The sequence below is a fragment of the Argiope bruennichi genome, chromosome 10 (assembly GCF_947563725.1).
Source record: "Argiope bruennichi chromosome 10, qqArgBrue1.1, whole genome shotgun sequence".
NCBI classification, from domain to species: Eukaryota; Metazoa; Arthropoda; class Arachnida; order Araneae; family Araneidae; genus Argiope; species Argiope bruennichi.
The window spans coordinates 68,015,371-68,037,682 of record NC_079160.1 but is presented as its reverse complement, the minus strand read 5'-3'; the positions used below and the strand labels follow the sequence as shown (position 1 = coordinate 68,037,682).

The 22,312-nt window shown below is 24.5% G+C and overlaps 2 protein-coding genes across 2 annotated transcripts in view; one reads left to right on the top strand and one right to left on the bottom strand.

The window, feature by feature from the left end:
* LOC129989258 (acylamino-acid-releasing enzyme-like) overlaps positions 1–194 on the bottom strand; it is a 38,756-nt gene extending 38,562 nt beyond the window's left edge. The window contains exon 1 of the mRNA XM_056097651.1: positions 50–194. The gene's annotated coding sequence lies outside the window, so the exon portion shown is untranslated. The remainder of the gene's footprint in view (positions 1–49) is intronic.
* A 409-nt stretch (positions 195–603) lies between these two features.
* LOC129989260 (serine/threonine-protein phosphatase 2B catalytic subunit 3-like) lies at positions 604–20,500 on the top strand. The gene is made up of 13 exons (XM_056097653.1): positions 604–831; positions 4,574–4,777; positions 5,804–5,928; positions 6,953–7,064; positions 7,722–7,867; positions 9,323–9,462; positions 9,550–9,627; positions 10,552–10,646; positions 11,686–11,811; positions 12,407–12,484; positions 13,882–13,966; positions 14,757–14,854; positions 16,570–20,500. The coding sequence occupies exons 1-13, from the start codon at positions 783–785 to the stop codon at positions 16,737–16,739; spliced, it is 1,506 nt and encodes a 501-aa protein (XP_055953628.1). The 5' UTR covers positions 604–782; the 3' UTR covers positions 16,740–20,500.
* Positions 20,501–22,312: the final 1,812 nt, after the last annotated feature.

Genomic DNA, 22,312 nt, shown 5'->3' with positions numbered 1-22,312 from the left:
TTTCGGATAGCAAATAGTATTAGAGATATTTTAAAAAAGTAATTCTCACTTGATTTCATTTTCTGTTTTGATTAGTGTTTAATGACAGCGTGATAATAGATTTCTTTTCTTTTTTGTTTCTTTAAAATTTCGAAAAGAAGCTCCTTTTGCTCTTATGTACTCTTATTTCTTTTTATTGTTTACCTTTAAACTCATTATTTTTGCAAGTCTTCTTTATTTTCAATTAATTTTTTTTTTTTGTTTGAATGACTTTCCAAATTCTGTAAAAAATGATATGGGATTTAGATATACCTATTAAACTAATAATTCTATTTAAATAATAAAATAAGTATTTAAATAAATGAAATTCTATAATTTGCATACAGAAAAAAAAAATCGAAAAATGCTGGTTTTGGTTTCGTTATTAATTTTGTAGATGTAAATTTCTTGAAATTATTAAATTTTAAAATATTATATTTTTTCTTAAAAGTTTATATAGTCTTTCATGTTTTAAAAATAATTTGAAATTGTGGTCAGCATTTACTAAAATCCTTTTAAAAACATTGTCAATGTACCTTACAGCTTATAATTTTTTACTTATACTAATCTATAATCATTTATTTTTTAACAGGTGGGGGATGCTTTTCTTGGTAAATCTGGCAGCAAAATTGCTTACTTGTGCCGAATCGTTTATCTTGTTGCAGTATGGATGTTTAGATATACATTTAATTTCATATATCTTACTAGTCTAATAATATTAAATTAAGCCATATTAGTTTCGAGATATATTTATTTGTACAAAAATGTCATCTAATAACGTTAAAGGTGTCCCATCGGATCGTATTGTAAAAAGTAAGTATTTTAGCCTTACATTTTAAAGGGTCTGTTTCCAAAGTTCATTTCCTTATATATTTTTAATAATGGAATGGATATAATTTTATTCCAGTAAGAAGTGTATGTGAATTTTTAATGAATAAATCTTCTTATATTTAGTTATAAAGTACGCGAACCTCCTTTTATGACTGGTATATAACCTTGTAATTCTTGGATCCTTCTCTGTAGTTTTAGACTTAGTTGGCAGATATACATAAAAATGCTGCGGTATTGTTTGATTTTTTTCTCGTCTTTGTTGTACGTAAATATAGAAACAAGCGTTCTTTTACATTTCGCGGATACGAAAATATTTATTTTCTTAATTTCCCTGTTGAACAACCTTTTCATTTAGTTTTTATTTTCGTAAGTGTCATATTCGTTAATGTGAAGAGTTGAAAAAATATTTTTTTTTTTTTTTTTTTTTTTTAAATGCTGCTCTTAATTTTTAATGCATAAATATTTTCTATTCGTATGAAAAATTTTGCTGTGTGTCTTAACCATTTTTTATTTTTTTAAATTAATTTGAATTTTGATTTCGTGAATCGTAAATATTTTTTATTGCATTTCTGAGACAATATTGTTTCTTTTCTAGTGGTACTAAGAAAATTTGTCTATGAAGAATAAAGTTTAATAATTTTGATAAGAAGTTGATTGTAATGTTTATTTTATTGTTTAAGATTGTTTGACATTTAAACATTTTTTTTTTTTTAAATTTGTAAATCTAAAATTTTACAGAATTGAAGTGAATTTTCATTACATGAATTCCAGTATCCAAAAATTCAAGAGAATTCTTCGGAACACAACAAAATGATTTACCAAATATTATAAATGATTGTTATGTTGGAGAGAAAGAAAAAAAAAAAATTCTATTATAGGTGTAGCTCTTGAGTTAATGATTAAGAAAATTCGGTATAATCAAAATAATTTGGAGTAGTTTTAATTTTTTAGGAAGTAATAATTATTAAAATGTTTTCCTTTTTTGTAAAATGTCAAATATATAATCATTTTCATCTTGTATGTTATTTCACAAATGCGAAACATAATTTTTCTAATTTTTAGTTTTGATTAAATTTGTCAGTTTTTTTAAATTCCTAACTGTACTTATTTTGTTCTGACGTCAATTTTATTTTCAAGAAATTCTAAAATTATTCTACAAACATAGTCTTTTAGCTTTAATTCATTTTAAGAGGGCATTTTAAGAATTTAATTAGTTATTTCAGTAGTTTTTAATTAATATTATAAATACTAAGTAATGGTGCAATTGAATTTGTAATTTTATTAATATAGAGTGATAAATGCATTTTTATGAAATTCATATTCAGTGAATCCTTCTGCTTTATGACTATTTACACATCCATCTCTATCAAACCATTAAATACTTTTCTTTCATTTGTGGTGTGCAAGCTTAAATATTGTCACTATTATACTAGTGAGTTCTTATTCTTTTTTTTTTTTTTTTCCTCTAATGACCATTCTACTGTCCTAACTAATCTCTCTCTCTCTCTTTATATATATTAATACACAGTAAATGAAAGCATTAGTCTACTATTTATAAAAATAAATGTGTGTTGAGGTTCTACAAACCAAACTATGTCACCTAAAGCTATTAAACATAGCAAATGTATAATTTAGAGGATGAAAATATGCTTCTTGATGCAGTTTTTAAAAAATTTAAATAATTAAAAATTAAATAAAATTCTGTCATTTTCAATGATAACTTCCAGAAATATTAAAGCTTAAAGTAAATTTTTACATCGCCTTAAGTCAAATTCTTTTCAAAAATATTAATTTTTTTTGCTGTATAATTTTTTTTATTTTTAAACAAAAAAAAAAAAGTAAACCTGTTTTATACCAATATATTTAATTTTTAAAGTGAAACTCAAATTATTTTCATTACTACTAAATATATCATACTGTTTTTTACCCCCATTGTTCATAATCAAGATATGAAGATTGTCCCTTCCCCTGAGTTGTGTATTCTTCAGTATAAGGCATTATTTAAAACAAGTTTTATTGGATTTATAATTAAGATTTAGCTTCAGAACTTAGCAATGACAAATGAATTTTTAAAATATGCATACTTTAAAATTACTGTTTTCCTGTGGTATAATTGGATGCATAAAGATAGTATAAATGAAAATTGCATAGCACAATAAAAAGAACAGTACAAGGCTTTTAAAACAATATCAGTTGCATATCTGTAAAAATGTGCATTTTATCTTGAACTTATTAAAATTTTTAGTAATTAATGTTAGTGAACCAACTAGTTGGAAAAAGAAGCTCATTAATAAATTGTTAGATTATTTTAAATAAAAGTACAATCAGCATATTATGATGAAAATTCTTTATTTTTATGTGGAAGTTACATTTTGATTATCGGGAGTTTGGAAGTTTAAATTTAAAAATGGTTGTCAGTGGTCAAGAACTCGACACAGTAAAATATTTTACAAAAATAATCTGCATTAAATATTCACGTAATTTGAGTTTTAAATAAATGGTCTAAAAATTTTGTATTATAACTTTTTTTTATTCTTTTAAGCTATGCAGGTTTAAATCGAATCCTTTTTTGGTTTTCAAATCATGCGATTAAATATTTGATGAAATTGTTGCCCTCAAATTTAAACAGACTAATCAATTGTTAAAAACTAGGGGGGGAAAAAAGTCAAAATTTAGAAAAATTTGTCATAAATTAATATCATTAAAAAAAGTTTTTTTTTAAAAAAATTTAATGATTTAAAATGCAATAGTTTTTAGCATTTTTGGAACTATCCCAAAAAATTGTACAAAAAAAAAAAGCATTAAATTAAAAAAAAAAAATTACTCAAAAGTGCAAATTTCTAATTTCAAAAGTATATATATATATAAACTTTGGTTGCACTGCGTCAAATGGTTTGGCCATTGATACAGATTCATTATCATCTTAATTATTAATAGAGATAAATTAATTTTACTTATAAAGTCTTCACTATAGACTTTTTTCCCTTTTTTTTTTACTTCAGTATTAGCTTATGAAATTTAAAGAACTTGAAATGCAATAAAGATTACAAACATATATCAAGTCAATTGTGAATGGCTATTCAGTGTAAACATATATAAAGGGCGAGGGAGGAAAAATATGAACTTATATCAAACATAAGTTATATATATAAACTTATTACTTTTACATGTGGTATTACAATACTGAAAATCTTATTTCTAAATATACTTTTATTACATATATCGCATAGAATAATTTTTAAATTTTGCACTGTAGTCAAACTTGCAACTACTTGTAAAATTATAAATTTTGCCAATCATTTTTAGACGCTATCAAATCTAATTTTCCCCTGTAAGTTAATAATTATATGCAGTCTGAAATAAAATTTAAAAATATCTGACATATTTTCATTTAAAAGGAAATGAGAATAATAAGGATAAAATATATATCTTTTCTAAACATGGTTTGTAATTTTAAAAAAAAATTATCGCTGAGCATTCTTTATATTTCATGATATTTGTTAGTAAAATATGGCGAAATCATATTTTATATTGGAGATTTCGAAAACATATAAATTATTCATGAATTTATTTCTGGTCTTTTTTAATTGAAACCAAATGCATATATTTGTTTACTATTTTAAAAATCCTCTACCTTTTTTTTTTTTTTTTTTTGTGCTTCTTTATAGTATAATGTACATATCTAAAAAAATTAAGTAAAATTCATGTCTGATTCTTATTGTAGGTGTTCCTTTTCCGCCCAGTCATAAGTTGACTATTAGTGAAGTCTTTGATTCCAAAACTGATAAACCTCGAATGGATGTTTTGAAACAACATTTTGTCTTGGAAGGCAGATTAGATGATAACTGTGCTTTAAAAATAATCAATGAAGGAGCTGCTCTCTTGCGAGCTGAGAAAACTATGATAGATATTGAAGCACCTGTGACAGGTATGTTCTTCTGAATAAACTGGATAGAATATCATAATTTTTTTTAATCATAAAGTTTTTTATTTATTGATGAAATTTATTTATCAATTCATTATGTAATTAAAAAGGGCACTGAAGAAAAAAGAAACTTTTTGACAGTTTGTGAATAATATCAGATTTGCATGATAATCCTACTATGTTGTTTTTTCCTTTTGGGAATGAATAAAGGCTTGCAATACCCATTTTGAAAACAACCAGTTGAATAGATGTAAAAAGAAAAACTGTCATCAAAGATAAAAATGCAGAAAGTCATTAGAATGACAAACATTATGTTCCATCTATATCCTTGTTTATGTATCAGAATGCAAGCTTTCTGTAAATTCAGAGAAATTTTTTAATATTAAGCCTTTTTATCATAAATTGTAAATTATTAGTTGTACATTTTCTTTTTATCAGTTTAGATAATTATGTGAACCAAATTATTTACAAATATAGCAATTTACAATATGATGTAAAAAAAAAAAAAAACTGAAAAAAAAAAAAAAAAAAAAAACATAACAAACTATGTGGTCTTAGCCTCATAAGTGGTTTTTCTAAATCAAGAGTTGCAAGAGGCTCAGTTCATTGAGTCTCTTTCTTGAGGTTTGATATTTTTTTCCGTTATACAATAAAGCTAAGTAAAATGTAGTATATTTGAAGTATGCAGGTAAATTAATGGAGGAATATTCTACTTAATTGCTATTAGTGCAAGAGCTGGCTGTAATTTTGTTGTTGAAGATGTTGGTACCTCTTAAGTAATTGAACCTAATCTGTTAAAAATATGTATCTGTTCACAAAAATCTTTATGATTATTTTAAAAGGTATGATTTAGTACCACAAAACCAAACCAGATCTTCATGTGTTGCCTTTTTAATTTTGATTATCAATGTTAAAAAATGGAAGCTACATGCTTTATTTTTCTTGAGTAAGGAAGATTTATGCTCTATATTTACATTTACAGACAAATGACTTCTAACTTTTTGCCCATTTATAACCTTTAAATTTCAGTTTGTGGAGATATTCATGGCCAGTTTTATGATCTAATGAAACTTTTTGAGGTTGGTGGACCTCCAGCCACAACTAAATATCTGTTCTTGGGCGATTACGTTGATAGAGGCTATTTTAGCATAGAGGTTAGTATAATAAAAATGTATTTGTGTTTGCTATGAATATTGTCTTGCTGTTTTTTTTTTTCTAATAATTATTTTTCATATTTATTTGAAGTAATATAAATTTCTTCAAAAGTAAGGATCATCAGATACTTAACATAAGCTCAAAGATAAATTTGTCATTATCATTATTGTAGAATCTTATATTGCAAAATAATTATCCCGCCACTTATTTTCTCTTTTGTGAAGGAAATGGAATATTAATATAATCATTTGCTTTCTTAAATGTTTTGAATTTTGATATTGATTCATTTTTTAGAATGATCATATTCTGATTCTTTAATTATTTTTTTATAAGTATAAATATTTAAAAGCTTGCATGCAAGTGGGATAACTGAACCATTACAATAACAAATTTTATCTAATGTATTTGATATATTGAAAAGCATTTTACTTAAATTGTGTTTCTATGTAAAACTTGATTTGCATAATTCAAATTGAATTCAGTAAAAGTTGTATGCATTTTTTTGACCGTGCATCAAATTGATAATGTTAGATTGAAATAGGTAACTTGTGTAATTAATGTGTTGATTGTGTTTTTCTTTAAGAAATAATGCTGTAGATGTTTTATATTATTAAATTTGAAATATTATTAATATAATTAAATTTAGTTTAATTATTGAAATTCTTGAGAAAATGTATAGCATTTTTTTAGTGTAGTCTTAATTCTTCCATTCCAAAGTAAACACTTTTGAGGAAAAATTAGAAATGATTTTAAAAAAATAAATTGAAAGTTTTCATTGTTAATACTAATAAAAAAATTAATTCTAAAGTTTACATTTCTTTTTCTATTTTTCCTTCATGAATTCTTCTGAAATTAATGGTAAGAAACAATGAATCTGCAGAAATAATATGGAAAATTTTGTATCTCAATACCTTTTTAATTATAAACTTAGAAATTATAAATGTATAAAAATAATTCAAAATGTTTTTCATAATTCCAAAGAGAACATTTATTTTATATTTTGACTCGTATTTCTTTTTTCAGTGTGTTCTTTACCTTTGGTCATTAAAAATAAACTTTCCCACCACAATATTTTTACTACGAGGAAATCATGAATGCAGGCACTTAACAGAGTATTTTACTTTTAAGACAGAGTGTAAGTTATGTTCATTTGTTAATTTCTAGGATGTTTATAGCTGTTAAATTTATCTTTATATGTGAAATATTAAGTAATAAATTTTTTCTTTAAAATATATATTTAAAAATGCCATTTTAAGGGGAGAAGAGAAATAATTTAATTTTAATTTTCAAAAATAATGAATGAAGTTAATTTTTGTGGGCTATTCGTAGATTTTTTTTTTTTTAAACTGAGGTTTGAAATCTATATTATATATATTTTATTTTCATTTTTTTCAAGAAAATGAAAACTGCTGATAAATTGCTTTTGTAGTTCTAAAAATTGAAGTAATTTCTAATGAAATTTATGAATATATACTATATTACCTAACTTAAATGTTGTTTTTAATGTTAAAGAAGCATCTTGGTGGTTATGCTATCATTTTTGTATGCTATTTCATGCATTTTTATCCTTTAAATTTTGTTTTGAGTATTTATTATTATTAACATGTTACAGAATATAAGTGTACTGTGCTTACGCAGATCTATGTTTGAGTTAAATTAAGATTTTTTTTTCATATTTATTAATTCGGGTAATGAATGAATAGTCTATAGAGCTGAGTAATATTTTGATATAATTAACTTATTTGTCTTTCAAATAATATTTTTGAAATGTTTGAAAGTGCCTTTTTTGTAGGTAAAATAAAATATTCGGAGCGTATTTATGATGCATGCATGGATGCCTTTGATTGCTTGCCCTTATCTGCTCTGATGAACCAGCAGTTCCTCTGTGTTCATGGCGGACTTTCACCTGAAGTGCACAATTTGGATGATATCAGAAGGGTAACATTCCCATCTTTATTCATTAATATTTTTTTATGTATTCTACAGCTTCTATACTATTGTGGAAATTCAGTATATTATTTATGTAAGATTTGGATGATGTGCAAATCATGTTTATAGGTATTTAAAGAAATTAATATTTATTTTACTGTGGCATCATAATCTTTGTAATGTTTTAATTTTACTTTAATATCTTCAATCATCATTTAGTGTTAATGTTTAACAAATAGTTTTCTGACTTATAATAAATTTTTAAAAAGTTATGTAATATTAAATTTTTAGGCAAAACATTTTTATTATCTTTATATATTATTTAGTTCTTTGGCAGTATAATAAATAATATGAAAAATTGTAACTTTTCTTCATTGATAATCTTGTAGAAATGTTCTTGGGCTATTCTATTACTTTAATTTTTAAATGCATCATTCAATCAGATTTTTATTAGGTATCAACGCATGTACACATAATTTTGCAATTGATTTCATCATCTAGATTAACTCTAAGATTGCTAATAATGAAATTGCAGAAGATAATGTTGTTTAAAAAGTTTATTCATGTGTATACATAAAATCAAATTGACCATTGTGAAAGATTTATTAATTTGTATTCAGATCCCTTATTTGCGAAGCATTTTAAATTGATCAAAATCTTAATCATTTTCTTATTTTCAAAAGCTTATCTGTAATTAGAACCTAAAAATAAAAAAAAATAATTGTGTATGCAGTTTATATTTGGTGCATTTGTATCTGGCTTTATAATTAAAATTAAATAGAAGGTGTTTAATTTTATTATTTAAGAATGAGATTAAGCAATTTTTCAAGGCTTCTGTCTATAAATGCAGATCATTGTCCATATATGCATATACAATCTGTGTAACTTGCTTTGTAATAGATTGGACAAAAAAGTTAATAATCTGAAGTATTAATCAATACTTAAAATTGTTTTTAAGAAAGAAAAAGATTGCCAAATTATATTTAAAAAAAATATCTTTAATAAAATGTTTAAATGTATTTATTTTAAAATACTGATTAAATTATGATGACCTTATACTTAGTCATGAGTACTTAATTTCATAATTTTTCTTCACATCTTTTAAAGTATTCATTATCCTTCTGTTTTGAAAATATTTGTATGTGGAAGGCAAATGGACTTTTGTATAGATGACTGCTTATTAAGATAATTTTTTCAATTGATAGTATTGACAAAAGTAAGGAGATTCTTTTTTTAAAACTTGGTTCAAATGTTGAAAAAAGGACAAAAAAAAAAAAAAAAAAAAAAAATTAATTTTGGAAAATTTATATTAAGTTAATTTTTAATGTGCAATTTAAATGTACAAATATGTTTTTGTTTATAAACATATTTAGAGCATTTTAATTTTTCAGAAACTTGTAATCTCAAGTAGGTTTTTTTAATAACTTTTAATGAGAAAATATAAATTTATTGTTACTTTTATAGCTTGATCGATTCAAAGAACCACCCGCATTTGGCCCTATGTGTGATCTGTTGTGGTCTGATCCATTAGAGGATTTTGGAAATGAAAAGCACAGTGAACATTTCAGCCACAACAGTGTTAGAGGATGCTCATATTTTTACAGGTAGGAATTATATATAACATTGTTTTAACAAATGCATGAACAATTGAAGAAAAATCATGTATTTATATATTAAATTTATTTTTGTAGCTATGCTGCATGCTGTGAATTCTTGCAACATAATAATTTATTATCTGTCATAAGAGCCCATGAAGCTCAAGATGCTGGGTAAGTTTCATATTTCTGCTTACTGTGCATTAATTTATCTTGAATTTAAACATTAAAAAAATATCTTGGAATTTTTACAGCTGTTATTATAAGTGGATGCTTGCATATCCTCCACATTTAATTATTGATCTCATCATCTGATAGTTTTTCTAAAATTTATATTACATTTGATTTGTAGGAGTTCTTTAAAAGTAAAAAGTGAAACAAAATTAAAAATACTTTGCAGGAAAGGCAACAAAAACATAAATTTTATATTGATAATATTTGGAATTCTATTATTTTTTTAATTAAAAAAATAATAGGTTCAAATTTCAAAATGCCCATACAAGATTGAGAAAAAAAATCTAATTTGTGTGTATACCTGTTCCATTATATCTAATAAGGTAGCTTGAATGTGATTGTATTGATGTGATCTAGTGTTTAGTAATAGTATGTCACCTTGAACATTGTTCTCAATATTTGATCATGATACATTTCTAAAATTCAAATCGTGTATTTAAAAAATTTTTTAAACTGGGGATGGTAATACTAAATCTTGACTACTTTCTGATTTGGTTTATCTTAAGAAGAGTTATTGAAATTATCTATCTATCTATATATAAATAAATATAATATATTGTAGAAAACCTATTGTTTTTATGCTGATTGTAAAAAAAAAAAAAAAAAAAAAAAAAACTTTTAAAGGTTTAATAGTCTATGAGCTTTGTGTCTTTTATTAATCAATACATACATACACACATATATAATATGTTGGTTGCACTATGTATTGCTTTGTGTTTGAAAATATTGAAATGCTGAAAATGGTTTTAAATCTGTATTGGTACTTAAAATTTCTTTTCTAAATATTATCAACTAATTTGCTTTAAATTTATGTAAATAGAAGTGTCCAACCTGTTGTCCAATTCTGCTGTTTTGTATTTTTAGCTACCGTATGTACCGGAAGAGTCAAACAACTGGTTTTCCCTCTCTCATAACAATATTTTCTGCTCCCAACTACTTGGATGTTTACAACAACAAAGGTATATTTTTCATGCTTTCAACATATATTTTATTTAAATTTTTATTTTTAAGTGCTTAATATATGTACCAAGGTAATTTCATTAAGTATTAGAACTTAATTTGGGTCATATTTAAAATTAAAAATTTTGTTTTCATTTTTAAACTTAAATTAAAAAAACTTTTTTTCAAAGAATGCTTTTCTAAACATAATATGGGATTATGAAACTTCGCAGTTCTTATTTTTAATAGTTTTTATAGTAATCTTAGATAAAAAATCAAACAATTTGAGTTCGGTTTTTGTATTAAGGTCCTGACTACAGTCTTTTTTTTTTTTTTTTTTTTTTTTTTTTTGTAATATTTGACTAGAGATATGTAGTTGAAGTATAAGTTTTAAATCTGTGTAATGCTCTATTGCTGTAAATTTACTTTCGCTAAATTTTTTTGTAAAATTGATACAAGAGGAGTTTATTACTTAATGAAAAGTAAAATTTTTCTGTTTTACCATTCTCTAATTTATAAGAAACCATAACTATATTCAGTCATTGCAGAAAAGCCATCATTTTTACTATTTTAAAATTCAAAGTATTTTCTGTTCATTGATATCTGCTGCTTTGTTTCAATTGTTTATTAAATTTCCAAAAATTTAGTATTATCAACATTGATATTGAATTTTCTTATTATATTTGTCTCGTATTATTTTGGCGAAGAAAATAAATTGCAGTTCTTAAAATCACATCAATTGCATCGTCATATATTGTTTCACCAAAGAAAGAAAATGGGTTTTAAGCACATAAGGTTCTAAAAATATTAAAACAATTATCCTCTCAGAATAATTTGAATAAATCTACATGTTACATTGTAAACTTAAACTTAAAAAAGCTTGATTTTAATTGGTTTATAATGCCATTTAATTCTGTATTTATCTGTTATGGTATACTAACATCATGTGTCTACTTGGATATCTGTATGTAAATTAAGGTTAATTGTCAGAGTAGTGAATTTAACTTTTAGATTTAATTTTGATGGAATATTCATTCCCCCTTTTTTTTTCTTTTATAGCTGCAGTGTTGAAGTATGAAAACAATGTTATGAATATTCGTCAGTTCAATTGCTCTCCCCATCCTTATTGGTTGCCAAATTTCATGGATGTCTTCACATGGTCTCTACCTTTTGTAGGAGAAAAAGGTGAGTAAATGCATATAACATGCAATTCACATTTAAATATCCCTATCCTTTATTTTGAAGTTGCTCTTTGTTTGGTTATTTTCATAGGACAGTTTATTCTTAAATTAGCATTGTAATATCTACAAGTTTTTTTTTTGAAAGGTCATTTTATAGGTCTTAATATGGTTGGATTCAATTACAAATCTGAAATTATTCTAAAATTTAAAAATTCACTGCATATATTTGTGTATTTGTAATAACATATTTAGTTTCTGCTGTTATAATATGTGATTAAATTGATTTTTTTCTCTATTTTAAATAACAAATATTAGTTTAAAAGTACTAGTAAATATATTGTTCAGAAAGAGCTATCATTTTCAATTGATAATAAAACTAATTAGCTAAAGAGAAAAGGGGAGGATAGGAGATGAAGAAATGTTTCTTCAATTTATATTGTTTTTAATAGAAATGAATTAATATAAATCTTCTTTTTTGTTTTAAAATGCTTATATTTTTTTATATTGGGACACAACGTTTTTTTTTTTTTTTTTTTTTTTTGGCTAACTATATAAATAAAACCTTCTCTTGGCATTTGATTTCTTTACTTTTTTTGCAGTAACTGAAATGCTCCTAAACGTGCTCAATATTTGTTCAGATGATGAACTGATGTCAGAAGGAGATGATACATTTGAAGGTAACTGATTTTCCATCGGTTTTGATATTTTTTTAAACAGTAATTCGATTGAGTTTTATTTAAAAAATTAATATTTTAGTTTGTGTAGCAGAAGTCAGATTTTATCACAAATAATATATCTATAGATTTAGCTAGGTGGTACTTGAATTGTGTTTGAGTAAATTTTTCTGTTTTATTAGTTTTTTCAAAATAAAGTAAATTGTAACACATTGCATTCACTTGAATATTTTTCTTTTATTAGAATGCAAACCATAAACTCTACATAAATTTATATACTGGAAATATAATTTATTGAGTCTTTATCTCCCTAGTGTGTAATTATACTTCTCTGCTGTCTAATTAAAATGGTTCTTTTAAATATGAAACTATCAGTTGGAATCTACTTATTGAATATGTATATGAAATATAGGCATCGTTTGTATTATAAAGGATCTTTTACTGGAATTGAAGTCTTGTTGAAACTAAAAATAATTTTATTCTAGATTTTGACATACTTAAAATAAATGAAAAGCTTATTTAATGTCTAAAGTTTAAGGATAATTCAATATATTAATTTGTGATCAGTTTTTAGGAAATATGTTGCAGGTTTTATGTAATTGTAAAAGAGAATAAATAATTTAACAACTCTGTTGATGCTTATGATGTTAATGAGTTAAACAATTAAAACAGCACTTAGTTTTTGAGAGGCTGAGGAGATCTGAAGATCCATGTGACTTGGAAGTTAATGTTTTGAGGGGGAATCAGTGAGGGGAGAAATTTAAGTAAAAGCTAAATTTGTCACATGTATTAATATACTTGAATTTTGTTTTCAAAATTTAAAATTCAGTAAATGTGAATAATTAGAGAAAATGTATGAATTTTTCCATCTTAAGAAAAGAGTGCACATTGCCCCTTTCTTCTAAATATCAAATAATTTTCATTATGTGCAACATTGTTAGAAAACTATGTTATCTGTTTAATAATATTGTTATATATCAACAATAAAATGAAACAATTATAAAACTTTTCTAAAGGAATTTGCTTAAATTTTTGTGCAAAAAATTTGAGTTATGTAAACAAATCTCATAAAGTTGTCCATGTGATTCTTCTTATCAAAAAATATCTCTAAGTTTCCTTTAGGAAATTTGCAATACAAGAGGTCATTTAATGTAAATTACAAATATTTTAATGATTAAAGTTGCATTTAAACTTCATTTCAAATTTTTTTATTTGTAATTAAAAGTATTTAAGTAATTTTCATTAGTATTAAGTAGTGAGCTTCATTAATATTACGTGGATAGCTGAAATGCAAAGTAATGCTAGTTCACTTTTCAGGTAACTTTGTGCATATTGGATGTATATGGATTCCCACCTACTGCAAGTAATACTGTGTCTGATTCTTTGTCTTATTTTCTTAGGTGGTGCTGGAAGTGCCCGTAAAGAAGTTATCAGAAACAAGATTCGAGCTATAGGAAAAATGGCTCGTGTCTTCTCAGTTTTGAGGTAATGTTTATCTTTAGATAACATTATTTCTTTTGGTCTTTTACTTAAATATAAAATTGTATACTAGGTATTTAAGTAGATATTTTTTTAGAAGAATGTTTTCCAGTTTAGTAGCAAATGAGGATTTTGTATTTGTTACTTATTCTAATTTTTGAAAAATAGTGTAGTTATGAATTGGAAAAATTAACCTTAGCTGTGCTCAAAATATTTTTCATTGGTTGCAATATTCTAATATTAACAACTGCTTATCTATTTTCATATTATGTACTAAATTCTTGTAAATGTTTTCATAATTTTGTTCTATGGATATTTTTTAGAGTGAATAAATATCTTTTGGCATATAATGGTATATTTGTGTTTACTTTTGGGGCCTAAATAAAATTTTTTAAAGTGTTTTTTTTTTTTTTTTTTTTAGAATGAGAAAAGATTTTGCAGAAATTGTAATTTAAGTATAAACTTCATTGTTAAATAGCTTAAAGCTTGAAATCAAATAAGCAGTTACGAGTAGTTTTAAATTTAATTATCAGTTGTAATTTCATTTCTAACTTCATTAATTAGTGAACATCTATAAATTTAATTCAACACTGTATTTCTCTTTCTGATATTACATATCAATAAGATTGATATTAATCGTGATAATCCAACACAGTTCATTATTAGTGGTAACTTCCTAGTTCATTTTATGTAACAAAATGTATTTGTGGTGTGGTGTGTAACAAAATGCACTTATTTCTTTTATAAAATTGATTTTTAAAAATCTGATTTAATAATGATATATATTATTTTTCAGAGAAGAGAGTGAAAGCGTTCTTGCTCTGAAAGGCCTCACCCCTACTGGAACTTTACCCACTGGTGCATTATCTGGTGGAAGTTCTGGGTTGCAAAATGGTGAGTTTTAAAGTTCTTCATCTGAAAAAGAAAAGGATTAATTTGTTTTTAATTTTTTGCTGAGGTTCAAATTAATTTTTTTAAAAGAATTTGATTATAAGAATTTAAATTTTTATTTCATGAGGTTAGAAATCTTTTGAACTTTTCACTTCTTTAAATTCTTTAATTTTTTTTAATACAGATTAAAAAGCAGGTTTTTATTAAATTTTCAGAATGTTAAACATAAAAAAAAAAGCCTTTACTAAACTTCAGAAGTCAAGCGATAAGACATTTTTTTTTTATAGGCTGATAATTTCTGAATGCTGCAGTTCTTTTCTCCTAAAAACTCATTTAAACATGGCATTGTTCTATCGTCAATTTCAGCGGAGTTTTGCCAGTCTTTTAATAATAACTAGCTTATATTGTGGAATGATTTAGTTCTTAGTTCTATTAAACTGCAAATAAAATTATTAAAGATAATGAGTTAGTGTAGGAAAAAAATTTATACTTTCCATCCCAGTCATGTCAAATCTTAAGTGTTGTTGCTTAAAAGTGTTTGTATTTCCAAAAGAAAAAAAAATGATTAAGAAAACTAATTATACATTAGAAGTATTTTCAAGGTGGAAAAATATTATTTAAAAGAATCTGAGCTTAGTAATACATCAATGCATAATTTCAGTTGGCAAATGACCTTAAAGTCTCTCTGGAGGCAATGGGTTTGCAGTAAAATTCAACTTGGATAGTGTTTTCAATGTTCCATAATTTGATCAGTTTTAATTGCAAAGGAATGAAATTTTTTTATATAAAATGTTTGTGTAAAAAGTATTGTACTAGATGTGATTGATGGGATTTTATAAAAAGTTACATTTTGTAACTTTTTTTGAAATATAAACGATTCAAACAACAAAAAATATAATTCATCCCATCGTTAAAGTGTTATTCCAACTGGAACTAAACTATCTCTGATAGTTTAGAAATTGATTATCTGGTCACAATAAGAATGTATATTGTGTGATGTTGGACAATCTTGATGAAAATATAAATGTGATAAAAAGAGATCAATCAGTTTATTTTAATCTAGAAATGTAGTTCCTTATTGTATTAACAATTGAATAATTTTTAGTCAATCCAAAGCCAAGAATTGTTTGAGATGCTTTCAGTATCTAAACTTGCTAGTGAATTTCAACAGAAAGAGAATTACCTAATTTCAATGATTAATCATTTTGGTAATCATAACTATATAATATTTGATTATCTAGTTATTGTTAAGACATAACAGGTAATAATATAAGAACACAACAGGGTCAGGATTTTGTTTCGACTCGGCATAAAAATAGGTATAAATATTCTGTAAATTATTCTCCTTGTGGAAGCCATTAAACATATCACAAGTAATTTAACTTCTCCACATATTTGATTTTGAAATTTTTTTTTTTTTTTCAACAAGCAATATTGGTAACCATGTAAATGATTGAAATGGATAACAAATTCTATTTTCTATTTATTTATTTAAAGAGGAGAGAGAGAGGGCTTTCTTTATTATAGTCTGCATTTTTCATTTATTATTTTTCTTTAAAGCAAGTATATTGACATTTTGTCTTAGCATAAAAGATTAAAAAAAAAAAAAAAAAAATCTGCTAAAGTGTTGCCTAATATTTTTTGAAGCATTTGAAATAATTTACATTAAGAAAAAAAAATGTTATAAATGAATATTTTTTTCTCCCTTTGTAATTTAGCTCTGGCAGGATTTTCGCCTCACCGTAAAATAGCAAGTTTCGAAGAAGCCAAAGGCTTGGACAAAATCAACGAGCGAATGCCCCCACGCAAGGATGCTTTGTCTTCTCCTGGTGGTGAAGAGGCAGGTTTCTTGTCAAATCGCTCTTCCACTGCACCCAACAAGTCTTGAAAACATTACTAATCCAGAAGTCCCATTGCAGTCGCATTGTTGTCAATGTCTTTTTGTGTGTGTGTGTGATTCTGCGGGTCTGCCACGCCTCTATGCCGCCCACCTTGTTGAGAGCCCACAATCTTTTGGAACAATTGTTTTTTTTAAAACCTCTACTCTTGGCATGTATGGAAAGTTTTCACCATGTTTTTCCTCAATTGTTTTTTATAGTTTTTTTCCCTCCTTTTTGTCTATTGGAGCAAAATATTATTATTTTTTAAGATTAATTGGAAATTTTTCTTTTCCTTTTCCCCTCTTTATTTTAGTAACATATCCAATACTAGAATGAAAATCTAATGTCCCTACTTATGATATTTTTTAATGAATATAATTTGTTTGATAACTAACTATTAAGGAATTAATGAAAAAAAAATCTTTCTAATGTCCTGTTTTCGAAAAATGTTTGCTATATTCATTGTATTTTTGGATTTTTTTTAATGTATACTTAATAAGAGAAAATGCAAAGATGGGATTTACAGGAACTATTTTAAAATATATATATATAATATAAAAAAAAAAATGTGTGAGAAATGCAAATTAAAATTAGCATCTAAGGATTTATATTATATTTGAAAAATGCCTGTTATAAGCTTGTATATCAATATATTTTATACGTGATAATTGTAATTTGTTTGGGAAAATATCTCAAAGGATGAAAATTAATGCATTATCATTTAAATGTATATATGAGAATTTGTTACATGAAAAAGATCTTCATTATTTTATAGTTTTTATAAGCTTTTTTTAAAATATATAGTTTATACTTATAAACTTTAGTAAATCAGCATAAAGTAATCAACTAAGGTTGTTTTTAGAAAATTTTGTGAGTTTAAAGGGGATAAAATATGAGTAAATAGATATCAAGCAAATTAAATTCAGAGATAAGGTATATAAATTGCTGTGTTCATTGAATTTTCATGTTGAATTTAAATTTGAAAGATTTTTCTTTGTTTAATTTTTCTTATTCTTTAATCTATCATACCCTTCTCCTTATAGAATTTTTGAGCAAATTCATTATATTTAATAATTTATTTTTTTCCGATTACTTTTTTTTTTCTTGGCTGTTGAGTAACAAAGACTGTTTTATTGGAAGATATTCAAATCCTGTTATTTAAATTTGCAATGAATAATCTCTGTGAATCATTTTTCTGGACTTTCAGTCTTTCTAATGCCTTTTTAAAATAGATGGATCTTACTTTTGGCTTTTATTCTGGTATTGGATGAACTATAAAGGACATACTAAATATTTTTTGTTGTATAATTTAAAATAAAAATAATTTGATGAAAAGATTTATTTAAATATGAAAGGAACTATTTTAATTAACAAGTATTTTAATATAATTTTTCAATTTGCAGTTTTTTTGTTTTTTTCCATACAAATTTCCACATAATTCCATTTCCCTGCTTTTTCCTCCTTGAATACGTTACCAACAACTTGCAAAATATTTATTTATTTTTCTTTCTAATCTTCACATAAGAGCACTTAATTTATAGAGGCATTTGATGTGTGAATTTTTGAGAATTTTTTCCCCTTTTGTTAAAATGTTTGTCATTTTTTTTTTCTTTTTCTTTTTTTATCCTTCCATTAAATGAACGTGATTTGAATGATTCTACTGATATATTTATCTATATATATTTTAATATAATAGGAAGACTTGTGTACTTTAAAAAAAGTATTTATTTTAAAGTTACAAAGTATTTAATTTTTTTTTCTTTTGAAGTATTTATTAACTTAGATATTTTTTGGTTTTATTTTGGATATTTTAATTAGTATATAGCTCATAATTTCGAGAGAAGTTAGTTATTTGTTTTTTTATATTCATGATTAAGAGCTATTCAATTTAACAAATGATTGTAGAATATATATAATAAAATAAGCTTTTAAGGAGTGCAATATATTTGAAACACACAATATTATATTTATGTATTTCTTGAGTAAATATTCTGCTGTGGTAGGCATAGAACTATGTGGTTCAATGTTTTCAGCACTTTAACCGTAATTTTATCATACTTTCTAATGCTGAATCGATCCAGCTATTTATAAAGATAAAAAAAAAATGGATTGTTGTTTGTCAAATAATTCTACATAGATGTTGCAATTTTCATTACTGATTTATTAAACATGTATATTCAAGATTTAGAAATCGGTACCATTTTAATTGTGTGTCATTCAAGCTCTTTATTATAGCAACTTGATTCTGAGTGTTAGATTACTACTGGGAACTTTAAGCTAACTTATTGATGTATTGCAGGCTATTTATGTGGAACTTGCACAGTATTAAAATTTCTTTGAATTGTTTGAATGTAAACAGATCTTTCTGATCAGAAATGAGATAAAAAGGTAAAGAATTCATGTAGGTGCATTGCACATCCCATATTAAGCCTGTAATTAACAATTTTATTGATTTTTACAGTTGGATTTATTTAAATGCTATGAATTTTCAATTGCACTGAAACATTTCTCTTAAATATATGTATAAAAAGTTTGTTTTGGAATTCTCTATTTTGTTTTATCAAACTATTAAATAGTGGTTTACCATTCTCTGAAAGTGCATCTTTTATGGAATAAAATACACATTTGGTTGCTTTGAAAATTTTACATATGTTGCAAATTAACAATAACAATAATTAACAATAAGCTTTATCAAACTATCTTTATTGAAAAATCTCGAATGTCCAGTTTAAAATAAAATTATTAGGTTAAAACAAATTAAAAATTTAAATATTACCTTTTCTATTTTAAAATATCCAAATCCAATTTATTGTTTAGCTTGAAATTTTAGATTTTAATTTTTGAGTTTCTCTTGCTTATGATAAAAATTGAGTTTTTTGAGAAGCTGTTTTATGAACTTCCCCTTGAATTTAAAAGTTTTCGGAAATAGCTCTGCTGCTTAAGACCTGTGCATTTTTAATTGATTTAAATTTTCTGTATTATAGTTGAGAGAATGCTTTGACAGCAACTGGTAACTACAAAATCTTTATTTCCTTGTAAAAAGTGGGATGTGAAATCACCCTATGGAAATATGTTATAGACATAGTATTCCCATTTCTAAATAGGCTTCATTATTCTGAGCAAACATAGTCTAGATCTTCTCCATTTTAGATAATTGTTTAGCTTAAAATTTAGCTGCTAAAGAAATCTAGATGCCTGCTATCTGACAATCGCATTTCTTAAAGGAAAATGGTTTTGTTTGCTCTGAATTTTAGGTGCATTTAATGATTCAGAGCATTACCCACCTTTTTGTAAATGCTAAATCTTGTATCATAAGTTGTTTTTGTTTCATAGTTTTATTATATTAAGAAGGTTGAATTCTGTATGTTTTTATTTCATAGTTTTATGGTATTAAGAATGGAATTATTTGTACATAGCCAATTTATAAGCATCTTGGATGTCAGATGCATTGTTTTTTAATGCCTAATTTTTTTTTTGTTTTTAAATATAAATTTTAGTTTAATTTTGTGATATTTCCTTGCTTTGTGTTTTATTGATGTGGTTACATATGGGTGGAAAGTTTTTCTTTTTCCTTTTTCTCATATATAAAGAAATTGTAATTCTTACTGCAAAGAAAGCAAGACAAAACAGTAAAGCTACCTCTGCTGTTAACTGTGTACCTTATTTGGATGAATCTAGTCTTTTAACTTCATACTAAGGAATGGGTTATATTTATATGAAGATGTTAAGAAATGCTTTTCAGCACTTTATAATAAATGAATTAGTTGTTTTTCTTTTCTTATTTTGTTCATATTTTTTTTTTTTTTTTTTTTTTTTTTTTTAGCTCCACATGCAAACAAATAATTTAAACTTTTATTAAATAATTTTAGTAATACTTTTTTTACTTCTCATTTTAAGTCAATACTTTATTATATCAATACTCAAACCCCTGATAATTAGAAAATGTTTATTGGGGCTTATTTTACAATCACAATTATGAATGGATAGTTAATGCTTACAGATAAAATGAAAGGGGAGGAAAAATCATTTACATTGCAAAAGAAAAGAAAAAAAACCTTTCTATTTTTGTCAAATCATTTATTTGCGAAAAATTTATAATTATTGAAAATATTTATACAAATAACATTTGCAAAAGTATAATTTTAACTATTTGCAAGAATATTCAATTACTAGATTTATATAATGTTTTAAAAGGAAAATTCTTTTTGAGATTAAGTTTAAGAAGTTTTCTTATATTCTATTGTAATTTTAAAACTTATTATATAGATTTAAAATGAATACTAAATATATTTTATATCAATTCAAAGAACCAACTTATATCCAAATAAAAACAGAATTGATAATTTAATATCGAGTTTTATTTTGAATGTCAGACCTTCTATAATGCTTTGATTTATATTAAATTTTCTTTTGTGTTTATTCTTCAACAGTTTTGTATGGAATCAAAACTGTTTTTCTGTATCTTTACTCTTGTAAGTTTAAACTGAAATTACAGATTAGAAATTGACTTTCAATTTTAATTGTTAATGATGTTTCCAAAGATTTAGATGGTGTCAGATTTTTAGACCATTGCTCAATAGATCTTAAGATTCTAATATGATTTTAATTGCATTATTTATTTTGATTTCTGTTAAGATGTACATCTTACTTCTTTCATTATCCAAGAAGTGGAGTTGGGGGAGGCTGAGACATGTTAAAGTTCTATTAACTTAGATAAACATCTAATATCTTGCATTCTTAAGTGTTATACACTTCTGCCAAAATGTAATGTATAAAGCACAGTTTTTAAAGGAAAGGAAAGGGTGTTCTTGAAATGTATAATATACAGATCATTATATATTTCATCTCCAAAATACATAATCCTAAACAAGGGAGAAAAATTTGTAAATTTAAATTTATGCTCTTAAATAGTTTATCAGTCTTCCCTTTTATGTATATATATATATTCAATAAACTAAAATTTGCAGTTAAAAAATCATTTATAATTGATTTAAAAACTGGTTCTAAGAACTATACAAATATTTATTTGTTCACTTAAAATATTCAAAAGGAGCAAATTTTTGAACGAAATATTATAAAATAGTCATAGAAATTGAATAATTAAATTAAATTTTATAACTCCATTTATTCTTAAATTGAATAGTATTTATTCTTGAAGTAAACGTGATGTAACCATTGAACATTTACTAAAATAAAATTTAATCAAAGCTGTAATTATAAAAAATCATGCATAATTTATATTCATTAAAAATCTTAAATTTAATCTTTCTAATCAAAATATTGTACATGTAGTGATAAGTTTTTACTTAGCATTTTTGTACCTATCAATAATTTAAAATGTAATCAAAATAAAATCTTGATAAAATTTGTGATGAAAATAAAGTTTGAATCCATTTTTCTTACATTCTAATTGATGTAATTACACAAGTACTAATTACACAAGTACATGATTATGCTAATGCAGGTATATATTTTCTGCATTTTATTTTATACCATATTAGATGAACTTAATTATTCATCAATTATCTCATTTATTAGTACATAAAATATTATAGAATTTTATAATTTTTATCAATGCATT

Excerpts from the sequence above, each read along its gene's own strand:
- LOC129989260 (XM_056097653.1), top strand. The coding sequence starts at position 783 with ATGTCATCTAATAACGTTAAAGGTGTCCCATCGGATCGTATTGTAAAA. Across the intron at positions 5,929-6,952 it reads GAGGCTATTTTAGCATAGAG|TGTGTTCTTTACCTTTGGTC; the intron begins GTTAGTATAATA and ends TTCTTTTTTCAG. Across the intron at positions 12,485-13,881 it reads AGGAGATGATACATTTGAAG|GTGGTGCTGGAAGTGCCCGT; the intron begins GTAACTGATTTT and ends TTATTTTCTTAG.